The sequence below is a fragment of the Patella vulgata genome, chromosome 1 (genome assembly GCF_932274485.2).
Source record: "Patella vulgata chromosome 1, xgPatVulg1.2, whole genome shotgun sequence".
NCBI lineage: Eukaryota > Metazoa > Mollusca > Gastropoda > Patellidae > Patella > Patella vulgata.
The window spans coordinates 85,816,832-85,832,012 of record NC_065879.2 but is presented as its reverse complement, the minus strand read 5'-3'; the positions used below and the strand labels follow the sequence as shown (position 1 = coordinate 85,832,012).

At 36.2% G+C, this 15,181-nt stretch overlaps 1 protein-coding gene across 1 annotated transcript; it reads left to right on the top strand.

Annotated features, from left to right (window-relative positions):
- Positions 1 to 409: 409 nt before the first annotated feature.
- Positions 410 to 14,571, top strand: LOC126808600 (NADH dehydrogenase [ubiquinone] flavoprotein 1, mitochondrial). Its single transcript, XM_050533427.1, has 13 exons — positions 410 to 531; positions 1,970 to 2,049; positions 2,673 to 2,762; positions 3,348 to 3,496; positions 3,870 to 4,003; positions 4,754 to 4,818; positions 5,383 to 5,487; positions 6,204 to 6,329; positions 7,360 to 7,425; positions 10,278 to 10,444; positions 11,610 to 11,763; positions 12,461 to 12,625; positions 13,875 to 14,571. The coding sequence occupies exons 1-13, from the start codon at positions 486 to 488 to the stop codon at positions 13,959 to 13,961; spliced, it is 1,434 nt and encodes a 477-aa protein (XP_050389384.1). The 5' UTR covers positions 410 to 485; the 3' UTR covers positions 13,962 to 14,571.
- Positions 14,572 to 15,181: the final 610 nt, after the last annotated feature.

Genomic DNA, 15,181 nt, shown 5'->3' with positions numbered 1-15,181 from the left:
ACAAATCGAAATTCTATCGATACGCGTTGACACAGACGATGTACTTTTTCCGACTTGGTATCCAATTAAACACCTAATTTTATCTATTAAAATAAAAAATATATGCACCCTACCTTATTTCCCGCGTGGTTACTCATGCAGTTTCCTGAATCCGGTTTGAATATTTATTATTCTTTTAAAGGCGAGGGCAGCCTTCTTAACTTCAATGGATGTCATGTCCCAATTCCTTGAAGGCGAAGGTCACTTGATCTTTATTGACATTATCTGCAGCAAATAAAATTATTATCTTATTTACTAAAAATATTGCCATGCAGCAGAATTACAAAGCTGATTTCAGATATTGAATCCATGTGATTTCAAATTAGAATATCCCTTGAAATAATTTATCATATTGAACATAAATGTTATGGTGCGGACCAACCGGAAAGTGGCTTCCATGTTTATGAAGTTTACGTAAAGGTCGTTTTCTGTTACTTAACAAGAAAATGGCCAGCTTGAAGCGCATAAGTCCAAGTTTCTTGGCAAACATAGGTAAATTTCCATTTGTGTTCAAATGCGTTTCACAGTCCTTTAATTTTTCCTCGCGAAATTTTGTCTGCCTCATTCAAATCGTCTTCACTTTCAGAAATTGATCATGCCGAATTTTTGGAATGTCAATGAATAAAATCAATGTGCAGACTTGCTAAATTTGTATGGTTTGTTGACATTCTGATTACCCCCTTTCTACAGACATGATCTGTGCAATGACAATAAAGAAAATGTTGACTTGTAGCTACTTTATATGATGTGTTTCATTTCTTTCTTGCGGGTTGAGTTGCCAGTTATTGAAGTTATTCAAATTAATTCCGAAATTGGTTTTCTAATTTCTGAGATGTCTCGGCATTTGAGAATAAATAAAAGATATTATGAATGTGATAATTCAACACCATTTTTTCCAGAATTGTTAATGGCTTTAAGTCTTTAATTGTCAATTGAGCAATTTTTAATCTCTTACGTGTACAAATGAAATGAAATGGGGTTAAATTAACTAACGTCTGTTCTGCTCCGACTGGGCTTATATAATAAAGACGGGCATAAGCCATGCACAGTGTGCAATGAGAAAAATTTTGCCCAGACAGCGGCACTACAGCCTACTCTTATTTCGAATTCCAACTGTCAGGGGTTCTTTTTACGCGCACGCCAATGTGTACACAGGACCTCGTTTTTTTTGGTTTTTTTGTCCCATCTGGACAACTATACTATGTCTCTTGCCAGGCCCTACACCAGTACCACTGAGAAGTGGGAACCAAGCCGGAAAATCCTGATAAACTTTCTCGGCCAACGTAGGGATGAACACATGATCTCCCGATTAGTGAGCTAACATCCTACTCACTGAGCCAGCGTGACCCCTCCTGCAAACAACAATATTGTGAAAGTTGAATCTCTTAACGTGAATTTCAGTCCAAAAATGGCTCGATTTTGTTCTTTATTTTGCGGACGATATAGATGGGATGTGGTCAGAACATGGCAGCCCCACCGACATTCTTTTCTGCTAAATCTTTTGACAGACCTGTTTTTAATCCAATTGAATCCAAACAGGTGGCTTATCTACTGTGCCGGAAAAATTAGATATTGTCAAAAAAGATACAAATAGCAATCTGTTTTCTATATAAGCCTAAACTAACTACATGTATCTTCACTTGGTGGGGGTGGGTGGCCAAATAGTTAACACGTGTGCATTGAATCAGAAGTGGCATGGTTTTGATTCCCCGCATGTACGTGATGAGTAGGTCGCCTGTCTAACCATGTGGGTTTTCTCCAGGTCCTCCGGTTTCTTCCCACTGCTAAAGACACCTACTCGCAGACAAATTATTGAAATGAAATTGAACCATGTGTTAATCCCAAAATGACCTAGTTTGTGTCGATTGGATGTTAAACCCCATTTCTCTCTCATTTTTTACATTAAACATTTTATGCTTTTTTTTTGTAGCTAAATGTCAGAAGAATGTTGCTCCACTGACAGTAGCAATTAGATCCAACACCACACAGGCGGCTGCTTCAAAAGAAAAAGTAATATTTGAATCTAAAGATTTCTTAGAGAACACATTATAACTGCATCAAAATCCTTTCCAAATATATTTAGAATAAATGTGTATTCTCTTCTCGTTTCAAAGTCAAATTGTTTAAAACCGGATTAATAAGTTGATTTAAAACATTTAAAAATTATGTGGCTCCCCATTTTGGAAATCCTGCCTATACCATTGCTTGGGTTGGTTGTTCATAGTTATTTGTACTAGATTGTAACATGCTTAAGTGTGAATCTTGCATTTTGATTGGTCAATTAGAAACTGTTGATAGGACAATAACACCTCTCTGTTTCAGTAATTTCTTTTAAAATGCTAAAATAGCATGTTACAATGTCGATAAACACTTCCTGTTTCTCATTTAGAGGGGTGTTATTGTCCAATAGACATGTCCTGAGATTTTACATGCTCTAATGTAAAATCTCTCAGGACATGTCTATTGGACAATAACACCCCTCTAAATGCGAAACAGGAAGTGTTTATCTACTAAATGAAAGAAGATTGAGTATTCCCTATTTCTCAGGACATGTTGTCAGTTTGAATTAATGTCTCACAAACAATTATTGTCTTACTTTTCACATTTTTAATAATTATTTTCTTTCGTTTCAGACCAAATATGGTCCAATGAATGATGAAGATAGAATGTTTTTAAATTTATATGGTCGCCATGACTGGAAATTGAAAGGATCAATGGCTTTGGTAAGATATATTTGTAATACATGGTCATTGAAAGTTTCTGGAACATTGTCTTAAACATACATTATGCAAGAGATAAATGTGCCTATTGCAGGTCTTTCTTTAGGCCTGAAATGTTATCTAAATTATTAATTTGACATTAATTAACTTATCCAGACCATAATCAACGCTCAATGTTATCGCTAGCCTGCGATATTCATTGGATTAGGATTCGATTTGCTGCTCAACTTTTATTCATGAAATGGGAGACTATGTTTTTTATTGTACCGACTTTAGTAATGATGATTAAGGCCGAAAATTCAATCTCTTAATTCTCAGTTCAGAGTTGATCAATTTGACTGAAATTTTCAGCAAATTCCCTTTACATTATCTAGTTTTTAACTCTTATAGTGAGAACTGTCATCTCTTTATCTAATCTTCCATAATGTATCTTTAAGATTTTTTTGATTAAATTTTCACTTTTTCAAGAGAATAAGTGCAAATGCCATTTCCAATTCACGCACTTATAAATGTTTTAGAGCAGGAATTTACAGTGTATGTTTATAACCATGATTGATTTTTGTGAACATTTTAATTTGAAAATTTCAGGGAAACTGGTATAAAACTAAAGAGATATTATTGAAAGGACCTGAATGGATTTTAAAAGAAATATCTACTTCAGGTTTAAGAGGTCGAGGTGGTGCTGGTTTTCCTACTGGCATGAAATGGGGATTTATGAACAAACCCTCTGATGGAAGGTCAGTCAGTCTTTTTACATGACATTTACATTTAATAAATTTAATTATTGGGGTTTTTTTGTGCGTTGTATCATAAGGTCTGTCATTGAGTGAACTGGCGTGGTTTCAATTCCCTGGTTGTTGTATGTGACAAGGAGTAGGGTCGCCTGTCCAACCTTGTGGGTTTTCTCCGGGTCCTCTGGTTTCCTCCCACTACTAAAGACCCCTACGCGCAAGCAAATTATTGAAATAAAATTGAAGTATATGTTAGTCCTGAAAAGACCTAGTTTGTGTCGAGTTTATGTTACCCCCCCCCCCCTCTTTCTCTCTCACACTGAAGAGTGCATATATACGATCCAATTAATTAGTAGTGAATACTGATTATATATTTCAGACCCAAGTATTTAGTAGTAAATGCTGATGAAGGTGAACCTGGTACATGTAAAGATCGAGAGATTATGAGACATGATCCTCACATGTTAGTTGAAGGTTGTCTAGTAGCTGGTAGAGCTATGGGAGCTAGAGCTGGTAGGTCTTGTTCAAACTTTTAATTTCTATTATTGCTTCCTGGAAAATTGTTGGTTCTCTATCAAATAAGGGAGGTTGGATCTTGGATGGCCGAATGGTTAGCACGTGCGCACTGTATCATAAGGTCTGTCATTGAGTCAACTGGTGTGGTTTCGATTCCCCGGTTGTACGTGATAAGGTGGGTTTTCTCCGGGTCATCCGGTTTCCTTCCACTGTTAAAGACCCCTACGCGCAAGTGAATTATTGAAATAAAATTGAACCATATGTTAGTCCCGAAATGACCTAGTTTGTGTCAAGTGGACCTTAAACCCCATCTCCCCCCCTCTCTCTCTCCCTCTCTCTCTCTCTCTCTCTCTCTCTCTCTTTCAAATATTGTTTGGCGATGTTTACAATTTTTGTGCATTAAAATGTGGGTTTATAGGAAACTTAAGCCACTCGGTTTGAGACCACCAGCTAAGTCACAATTTCTTGTGAACACTCTACACATTACATTTATCATCCAATATTTTTGAAATATATATGTATGTGTTGTTTACATTAATAAGTTATGGCCCTTTGTTTCACTTTGTAGAAGCTTGTGAGCCCTGTAATGACAAAAGTTATCATCTTATCTGTATGAAATTAATGTGCTTTATTTATCTTAGTAAAACGAAGAAGACTATCGAATTTTAACAATTTTCAAGAAAGATTTCCCCAAATGCAGAAAAGTAGAAGTTTTTAATTTTAATTTGAATCTATTGATCATTTCAGCTTATATTTATATTCGAGGCGAGTTTTACAATGAGGCCTCTAATCTTCAGATAGCAATAAATGAAGTAAGTCTTCTAATATTCTCGTCATTTTGTGTGTTGTAATCACGACCATTCGACGTCTGGCCACGATTTCTTGTCACCATGTTACAGATTTTCAAACATGCAGCAATATTTCATTGTGTCAGAATGAAGACGTCTATCAAAATGTTGTGAACGGAAACTAGATCCAAAGAAACTAAGAACATTTTAAGCAATTAAAGTAAGATTGATGCCATAACATGGACCAAAGATCCTTATGGTTGGGAAGGATAGTCCTTTGTTTGACAAATAAATAAGAGAATAAGCCGTTGAAGACTGGATTTCAAAATAGTAACAATACCATATCATATAGTTGAATCTGTTAACCATGCATGTGCATTCCGAAATGACCTGACTTGAGCAAAAGTTGAAGGCCTTTCTCTTACAGAACATGTTAACTGAACAGCCATTACATACTACATACTTTTAAAAGGCCCTAGTGGAGCTAAAAATAACCCCTCCTTTTCTAAAGAAGTTTTTTTCTCAATTAATTTCAACCAATTTGATTTGTTTTGATTTGAGAAAGTTTATATAAGTATTATTTTATAGGCATATAAAGCTGGTCTAATTGGTAGTAATGCATGTGGATCTGGTTTTGATTTTGATGTTTATGTACATCGTGGTGCTGGAGCTTATATATGTGGAGAAGAAACAGTAAGTCTGTCCATAATTGAACTTATTTTTTTTCAGATATTCAATATATACCTATATTTCTCCATGTTATACCGGTTGTACATGACAAGGAGTAGGATCGCCTGTCCAATCTTGTGGGTTTTCTCTGTGACCTCCGGTTTCCTCTCATTGCCAAAAACCCCTACGTACAAGTGAATTATTGAAATAAAATAGAACCATGTGTTAGTCCCGAAATGACCTAGTTTGTGTCAAGTGGATGTTAAACCCCATTTCTCTCTCTCCTCTCTCTCTTCATGTTATTCACAATGGGGAGCCATGGTGGCTAAGTGAGTAAGGCACTGGAGGTTGCGTGTTCGCTCCCGGTCTTGGCCGAGAAAGTTCATCAGGATTTTCTGGCGTGGTTTCCCCTTGTCAGTGGTGCAGGACGGACGGCTTGACAAGGACAGCTGTCTAGTCATTCGAATGGTATGAAAAAACGAGGTTCTTTGTACACATTGGCATGCACGATAAAAGATCCCTTGGTAGTTGAAATTCGATATAAGAGTAGGCTGTAGCACTGCTGTCGGGGAAAAAATTTTCTTCCTAGCACACTGTATGGCGTATGCCCGTCTTCATTAGCCCAGTCAGAGCAGAACAGTATCATGTCAAACACCATTTCATTTCATGTTAGTTACTCTGTGGTTGCAGATCACAGAAATAATTGGATTTTATTTGAAGATTGATTTGATGTTTTTCAGGCGTTGATTGAATCATTAGAAGGTAAACAAGGTAAACCACGTCTCAAGCCTCCATTCCCTGCTGATGTTGGTGTATTTGGTTGTCCTACTACAGTAGCTAATGTAGAAACAGTTGCTGTAGCACCGGTAATTAGCTTTTTTTCTTTTAGGGGCGAGGCTACCCCAAAAATGTTTTTTTTAATTTTAAAGCTGTTGAATTGAAAATGGTACAAGTAGTTATGAACTGTAATAAAGAAGGGAAAACTAACATTTAAAAAAAGTTTTTTCCAGGGTAACACATTTCGGGGGGAAAAGTATGAAAAAAGCTTTAAAATCTAAAGAATTTTTTTTTCGAGTAACCTCCCCCCTTTTTATGTCTCTGCATTACTTTTTATGTCTCTGCACTACTTTTTATGCAGAATTGTAGTTGCTCTTTTACTCATTGTGGATTAAATACCTTTAATAACGAATTAAAAGTTTATTGCATAAAGGGAAAAGCTTTGCTGTCACTGTTACATATATTTTTAGACACTGTCGCTTTTATTTGTGGAGTGTTTCATACAAAATATCTTGTCCCTTTTCTAAAGTCAGTTAGATGTAAAATATGTTTCAGATGCCCAATATATTGATGGCTGCGAGTGTGTCTAGCCATTTGCATGAGACAAAAAATCGAGGTCACAGAAACAAATTGGTAGTGCACGTAAGAGATCCCTTGACAGTTGGAACTCAAAAAAGAGTAGGTGGAATTGCTGCTGCCTGGGTAATATTGCCCACTTGACTATAGAAATAAAATTACCACATGTTAGTCTCATGACATTAAACCTTGTTCCCTTTTTCACCAGCAATTTTGTATAAGGAGTGCACCTAATACACGGTGTTAAGAAAATCCAGGCTTTCCTGTGTCAATACCGATTCGGCCAATGAAGACAGAAATCTGCATTACAGTGTGCTACAAGTGGAAATTTTGCCCTGGCAGCAGCACTGCTATGTCCTACTCTTATTTTGAATTCCATCTATCAAGTGTTATTTTACGGGTACGACAATGTCACAGGATCATCCGAAAGACTAGACACTGTCCTTGTTAGGCCCTCCATCCTGCACCCACTGACAAGGGGGGGAACTGCAGCGGAAAATTTGTAAGTTATGAATTGATGAGAAAAATTTTATTTGTTTTTAGGGTATTTGTCGAAGAGGTGGAGAGTGGTTTGCAACTTTCGGACGAGAGAGAAATCGAGGAAACAAGGTGAGTGGTCAAAACATAGAAATAATTTAAGTTTTTTACCAAAACAAACAGGGACTATGTAGTAATATCTTTCATTGAGCAATCTGATTAAAATAAATATCTATATTTCGTTTCATTTTTATACGCCCACATGGAAATGTGGTCGTATATTGCCGTCGCCCCCGTCGGTCGGTCCGTCGGTCCGTCGTCCACAATTTCTTGTGAACACTCTACAGACTACATTTATCATCTGATTGTTTCGAAATTAATATATGTTGTTTGCATTAGTGAGATGAAGAAGCCTATTTAATTTCAATAACTTCCGTTAATTTCGTCTGGAGTTATGGCCCTTGTTTCACTTTGTTGCACCTTGTGAACGCTCTAACAACAAAAGTTATCAACCTATCTGTATGAAATTTATATGCATCATTTAAATTAGTAAAACAAAGAAGCCTATTGAATTTCAGCAATTTCCGTTAATTAATCTAGAGTTATGGCCCTTGTTTCACTTTGTTGAATCTTGTGAACGCTCTAATGACAACAGTTATCATCTGATCTGTTTGAAATTGATATGCATCATTTAAATTAGTGAAACGAAGAAGCCTACTGAATTTGAGCAATTTCCGTTAATTATGCCGTGAGTTATGGCCCTTGTTTCACTTTGTTGAATCTTGTGAACGCTCTAATGACAACAGTTATCATCCGTTCTGTATGAAATTGATATGCATCATTTAAATTAGTGAAACGAAGAAGCCTATTGAATTTGAGCAATTTCCGTTAATTACGCCATGAGTTATGGCCCTTGTTTCACTTTTTTTGTATCTTGTGAATGCTCTAACGACAAAAGTTATTATCCGATCTGTATGAAATTTATATGCATCATTTAGATTAGTAAAACAAAGAAGCTTATTGAATTTCAGCAATTTCCGTTAATTACATCTAGAGTTATGGCCCTTGTTTCACTTTGTTGAATCATTTGAACGCTCTAATGACAACAGTTATCATCCGATCTGTTTGAAATTGATATGCATCATTTAAATTAGTGCAACGAAGATGCCTATTGAATTTCAACAATTTTTGCGTTAATTACACCGTAAGTAATGGCCCTTTTTTCACTTTGTTGTACCTTGTGAATGCTTTAACGACAAAAGTTATTATCCGATCCGTATGAAATTTATAGGTATCGTTTAAATTAGTAAAACGAACAAGCCTATTGAGTTTCAGCAAATTTCCGTTAATTACATCTAGAGTTATGGCCCTTGTTTCACATTGTTGAATGTTGCTTGAACGACAAAAGTTATCACCCAATCTGTATGAAATTCATATGCATCATTTAAATTTGTGAAATGAAGAAGCCTATTGAATGTCAGCAATTTCTGTCAATTACTTCTAGAGTTATGGCCCTTGTTTTACTTTGTTGAACCTTGTGAACGTTCGAACGACAAAAGTTATCATCCGATCTGTATGAAATTGATATGTATTATTTGATTTAGTAAAACGAAAAAGTCTGTTGAATTTCAACAATTGCTGTAGATTACTTCCAGAGTAACAGCCCTTGTTTTAGTTTTTAGAACCTTGTGAACCCTCAAACGATGAAAATTATAATGTCATCTGTATGAAATTGTCCATTAAATGCCCCCTAATTACCTACAAAAGAACAAATATATGACAACTCTTGTCGACCGCTCGGACGATTTAGCTACTGTGGGCGTATGTTTAGTTGCCTGGCAACCTATCTTTTATCTTTTCGATAGCCTACACTACATAAAGATCTGACCAGTTTTGCTTGAAGGTCGCGTCAGAGGTCATACAAGCGGCTTTTGACCCTCTGACGTCAGATATTTGATTAACCAATCAGCATTGTTGTTTCTAGTGGATTATCCAAAAGCTCGCCGTAACAGACCGTTTCATTAGCTAATCCCTCACATCATCCAGAATAGTTAATGATAACAACTCTTCCAGATCCTAGTGTAGTAAAGTCAAGTAAAACGAAATTTTGAACTATAAAATACGAAACGAAATAGGATCTGAGTTTTAATCAGATTGTTCATTGAGTCATTTGGCGTAGTTTCTCTGCCCTAAATGACCACCATATCCATAAATTAGTAAACTGTTTTGTAATGTGGCCCTACTCCAGTTCACATCTATTATACACAAAAAGATTAATTAAACTTTTTCAATAATAGAAAGCAGAATATATACTTTTCTAAATTATCGAAATATACTTACATGTAGTGTTTTGGACTAAAATCATCGATTTAGGGCTTAAAATGTTGGTCAACTAGCTTAGTGTCTGTTCCAAAGTGGCTCTAATAGAGCTAATAAGTTTATTATAAAGGACTAGTGTCACCGCCCTTGATCGTGGGTTTTCTCCTAGTTGCCCAGGTTTTAACTCACTGCTCAAGACCACTGTTGAAATACAAGGTGTACTGTATCTGAGTTCAGAAATGACCTAGTTTGTGTTGAGTGGACGTTAAACCTCATCTCTCTCTCTTTGTAACTTAGGAAATGAAATGGGGTTTAACGTCCTACTGTTCTGCTCTGACTGGGCTAATGAAGACAGGCATACACCATACAGTGTGCTACGAGAGAAATTTTGCCCGGTCAGCGGCGCTACGACCAACTCAACTGCACGCCAATGTGTTTTTTATGCCATCCCAACAACTAGACAGCTCTCCTTATTAAGCCCTCCCCACTGCACCACTGACAAGCGGAGACCACACCGGAAAATCCTGATGAACTTTCTCGTCTAACCCGCGACCGACTGGCTAGCAGGCCAGCGTCTTAATCACTTAACTACCGTGGCTCCCTTGAAACTTAAGAGTTTCGTTATTATTTGCAAATTTTTTCAAGTTATAAATTATATTTTTCAGTTATTTAATATTTCTGGTCAAGTAAACAACCCTACCACAGTAGAAGAAGAAATGTCTATACCATTACGTGAACTAATAGAACGACATGCGGGAGGTGTTATTGGTGGCTGGGATAATTTATTGTGTGTTATACCGGGTGGCTCTTCAACACCTATCATACCCAGAAGGTAATGTCTCATTTATGTCCATTCTAAACACAGAGATCCATCTACTACATACTTGGACAGTCAACTGGCTTTGTTTTGATTCCCTGGTTGTACGTGACAAGGAGTAGGGTCGCCTGTCCAACCTCGTGGGTTTTCTCTGTGTCCTGCGGTCTCCTCCCACTCCTAAAGATCTCTAAGCGGAAGTGAATTATTGAAATAAAATTGAACCATGTATTAGTCCCGAAATGACCTAGCTTGTGTTGAGTGGACGTTAAACCCTATTTCTCTCTCTCTCTGTAAATTGGATGCTCATTATCAAAATTAATCTGTCAACTTTAAACTGAACACAAGTACAAATTAGATGATTTGGGTTGATTTTAAATGATTTTTACGAATTTTTTAAACAAAGATTTGATATTTAACAATTGTGAAAAAAATTACTGCTAGTAGATACACTAGTGTTGTTTTAGAGGCATTTAGTAACTGGATTGTTCTTCCATATAGTTTATAGATACACTAGATTAAATGATACCCGGGTTACAAGTGATACCTTTAAAAGATTAAATGATTCTTGAGTTACAAGTGATACCTTTAAAAGATTAAATGATTCTTGAGTTACAAGTGATACCTTTAAAAGATTAAATGATACCTGGGTTACTAGTGATACCTTTAAAAGATTAAATGATACCCGGGTTACTAGTGATACCTTTAAAAGATTAAATGATACTCGAGTTACAAGTGATACCTTTAAAAGATTAAATGATACCTGGGTTACTAGTGATACCTTTAAAAGATTAAATGATACCCGGGTTACTAGTGATACCTTTAATAGATTAAATGATACTCGAGTTACAAGTGATACCATTAAAAAATTAAATGATACCTGGGTTACTAGTGATACCTTTAAAAGATTAAATGATACCCGGGTTACTAGTGATACCTTTAAAAAGATTAAATGATACCCGGGTTACTAGTGATACCTTTAAAAGATTAAATGATACCTGGGTTACAAGTGATACCTTTAAAAGATTAAATATTGTATTTTCAGTGTTTGTGATGATATTTTGATAGAAATTTGAGATGGCAGGGTTTAGACCATTAGTTGAATTGACATAGAATGCCCCCGCCCCCTTCATCAGGGAATTGAGAGAAGATACCTTTAAAAGATTAAATATTGTATTTTCAGTGTTTGTGATGATGTTTTGATGGATTTTGATGCGTTAATACAAGCTCAGACTGGTTTAGGTACAGCTGCTATTATTGTAATGAATAAACAATGTGATGTTATCAGATGTATAGCTAGACTTATAGATTTCTATAAACATGAATCTTGTGGACAGGTACGTATATACTTTATACTACTGGACAGGTATGCGTATACTTTATACTACTGGACAGGTATGCTTATACTTTACACTACTGGACAGGTACTTTAATACCTTATCTAAACCATGATATGGTTTATACTTACTTATACTAAACAAAGTCATGGTTTGCCATTGTCAAAGGAAACAGAAAAATCTGATTGACTAATCGATGCAAATCAGTCCTTGTATAAAGTCACATTTCTATTGTTTCTTGAGCGGTTGCCTTCCAAAAAAAGGAGTGAGCCACGGTGCTAAGTAAGTGAGACGCTGGCTCGCTAGCCTGGAGGTCGGGTGTTCAATTCCTGCATTGGCCGAGAGAAAGTTCATCGGGACTTTCTGGCGTGGTTTCCCCTTGTCAGTGGTGCAGGATGGAAGGCCTGACAAGGACAGCTGTCTAGTCATTCGGATGGAATGAAAAACCAAGGTCCGTTGTATACATTGGCATGCACGTAAAAGATCCATTTTCAGTTGGAATTTGATATAAGAGTAGGCCATAGTGCCGCTGCCCAGGCAAAATTTCCCTCATAGCACACTGTATGGCATATGCCTGTCTTCATTAGCCCAGTCTGAGCAGAATAGTAGGATATTAAACCCCATTTCAGTAAAAAAGTAGATAAAGTGTGAAAAATTCACGATCAGCAATTTAATTTTGTTTGTTTTATTTGTTTAGTGTACTCCATGTCGTGAAGGAACAGGATGGATGAAGAAAGTTATGGATAGATTTGTAACCGGTAACGCTCAGCCAGAAGAAATAGATATGTTATATGAACTAACTAAACAGATAGAAGGTCATACTATATGTGCTCTTGGTGATGGAGCAGCTTGGCCAGTACAGGTTAGAAACATTATTATTCTTTTTCAAAAGAGACTAACCTACCCTGATTCAGATTGGATGTCTTTTATTTATGCAAGATGGATTTAATCTTATGATTGCTCATGCAGTGGTGTAGCTAGGAGGGATCAAAGGGAAGCAACCACTTCCACCTGAGCACATTATTCAAAAGAGTGATTTTTCGTTTATATTTTAACTGTTTAAGTCTATAATTCTTTTTTTTTTTTTTATTGATCATATTTTAATTATTCTTTTATATCGCATTACAGGGGGTTGGGTGGCCGAATGGTTAGCATGTGCCCGCTGTATCATAAGGCCTGTCATTGAGTCAACTGGCATGGTTTTGATTCCCCTGTTGTATGTGGCAAGGAGTAGGGTCGTCTGTCCAACCTCATGGGTTTCCTCCGGATCCTCCCACTGCTAAAGACCCCTACGTGCAAACGAATTATTGAAATAAAATTAAACTGTGTGTTAGTCCCGAAATGACCTAGTTTGTGTCAAGTGGATGTTATATAAACCCCATGTCTCTCTCTCCTTGTATTTTAATTGTAAAAACAAATTAAAATGTATTATGAATCTAAAACTAATCCTATGTTTCATGATGGCGCCATATTGTCATGTGCTCGATCCTCCTAACTTTAAAACCGGCTTACACCCTTGTGTTCATTATCAATCTTCATTAGGTACTTTTATAGTTTGTACAATTAACTTTTAAAAGTATTTTATTAGATCTTCTTTAATATGAACAGCTATGTGAGATTTCCTGGCGTTATTGTGATTGTCGGCCTTCATAAACTAGTACTGCTATCACTAGCCATTTATTAGTTAAAGCAAATATTTTAACTGGTCTAATGAAGACGGCATATGCCATACAGTGTGCTGTGAGGGAATTTTTGCCCAGACAGCAGCGCTAAGGCCTACTCTTATATCGAATTCCAAGTGCCAGGGGATCTTTACGTGCACACCAATGTGCACATGAAGCCTTGGTTTTTTGGCCCATCCAAATTTTTGAACATCTGTCCTTGTCAGGCCCTTCGTCCTGCACCAATGACATGGGTAAACCACGTCGGAAAATCCTGATGAACTTCCTCAGTGAACACCGGCAGTGAACCCGCAACCTCCATCTGATTGCGAGGATCCAGTTAACAGAGTTCAATTAGAATTCTTCAGCCTATTATTAACCCTGTTATCTTTTGAAAGCCTATACAGGTTAAACCAAAAACAAAATAAATCCTTATTTATCTAATTTTAGGGACTCATTCGACATTTCCGGCCAGTCATTGAAGAGAGGATGCAGAATTTCCAAGAACAGAATCAGAAAACTGCTGGAAGAAACTAGACAAAACTAGAAAATTTAACCAGTTGATTCTATGACTTAAGGAATCTTTTTGAATGTAGATTTGAAAATGACTGTAAAAATGTTTCTTTGTGTTGCACAAAAGGGTTTTAAAAAAAAGTGACATGACTTAATTATATTAGTTATTGGATCAAAGTATTACGATGCAGAATAATTTATTGTACATATGAAAGCAACAAAGTGCTGAAACATTGAAACTCCTTCTTTGTATAATATCTAAAGAGAATCAGGCGCATGTATTTTGTTGAGGGGGGGGCTGGGGGAGTGGGGGGGGGCATGGCATCCTCTGAGAATATTTTGAAAAATTGAGATTCGTGTTGCATATATCTGGTGGACCCAAACATAACAATCAGTTTTAACCCCTCATCACCCCAATCAATAAAAAGCTTGCTGCTTATTATACGAACGCCACTACAGTGACAAAAGGTTTATTAAGGGGTTTTTATGTCTTATTATATAAAGAGGGAGTATTTGTATATATCAACTACTGGTTGAAATATTTCACTTTGTGTTACTTATAATAATAGTGTATATGTTTCTTACTAATGTAGATGACAAAAACATCAGAGATATTAAAACAATTTAAAGTTAATGGAAGATTTTTTTTTACACTGTCTTGACTGCTAAACAATTGATATGAAATGGGGTTTAACGTCCTACTGTTCATCTCTGACGTCGAGTGGACGTTAAACCTCATTTCTCTCTCTCTCTTACTCACCTAGCCCCTGTGGCTCCTAATTTCCAAGCAAGTCTCACTATCGGTTTACTGCTGATAAATCAAATGAAATAGGGTTTAAAGTCCTACTTCTCTGCTCCAACTGGGCTTATGTTCTCCGTTAAAAGGCATACCTTATTTTTAGTTCTTCAGGGTGTTGATAAATAATTAGCCATAAGAAAATAGATAAAATTAATTTTTTTATTAACAAAATATCACTATATATTTTTCTACTTTTCATAAAAATTAAAATATATAACAATAACTGGAATAAATTTAAAAAATGATTCATAAATTCACAAAAATGATTCATAAATTCACAATATTAGTAGAGAAATATAGATAAAAATAATTACTTGGATGTACTATACACAACTATAATATATAATTAATTTGTACTTATTTGTTCAGACTATACTATTAACAACTATTGGGGGGTGGGATGGCCGAATGGTCAGCATATGTGCGCTGTATCATAAGGTCTGTC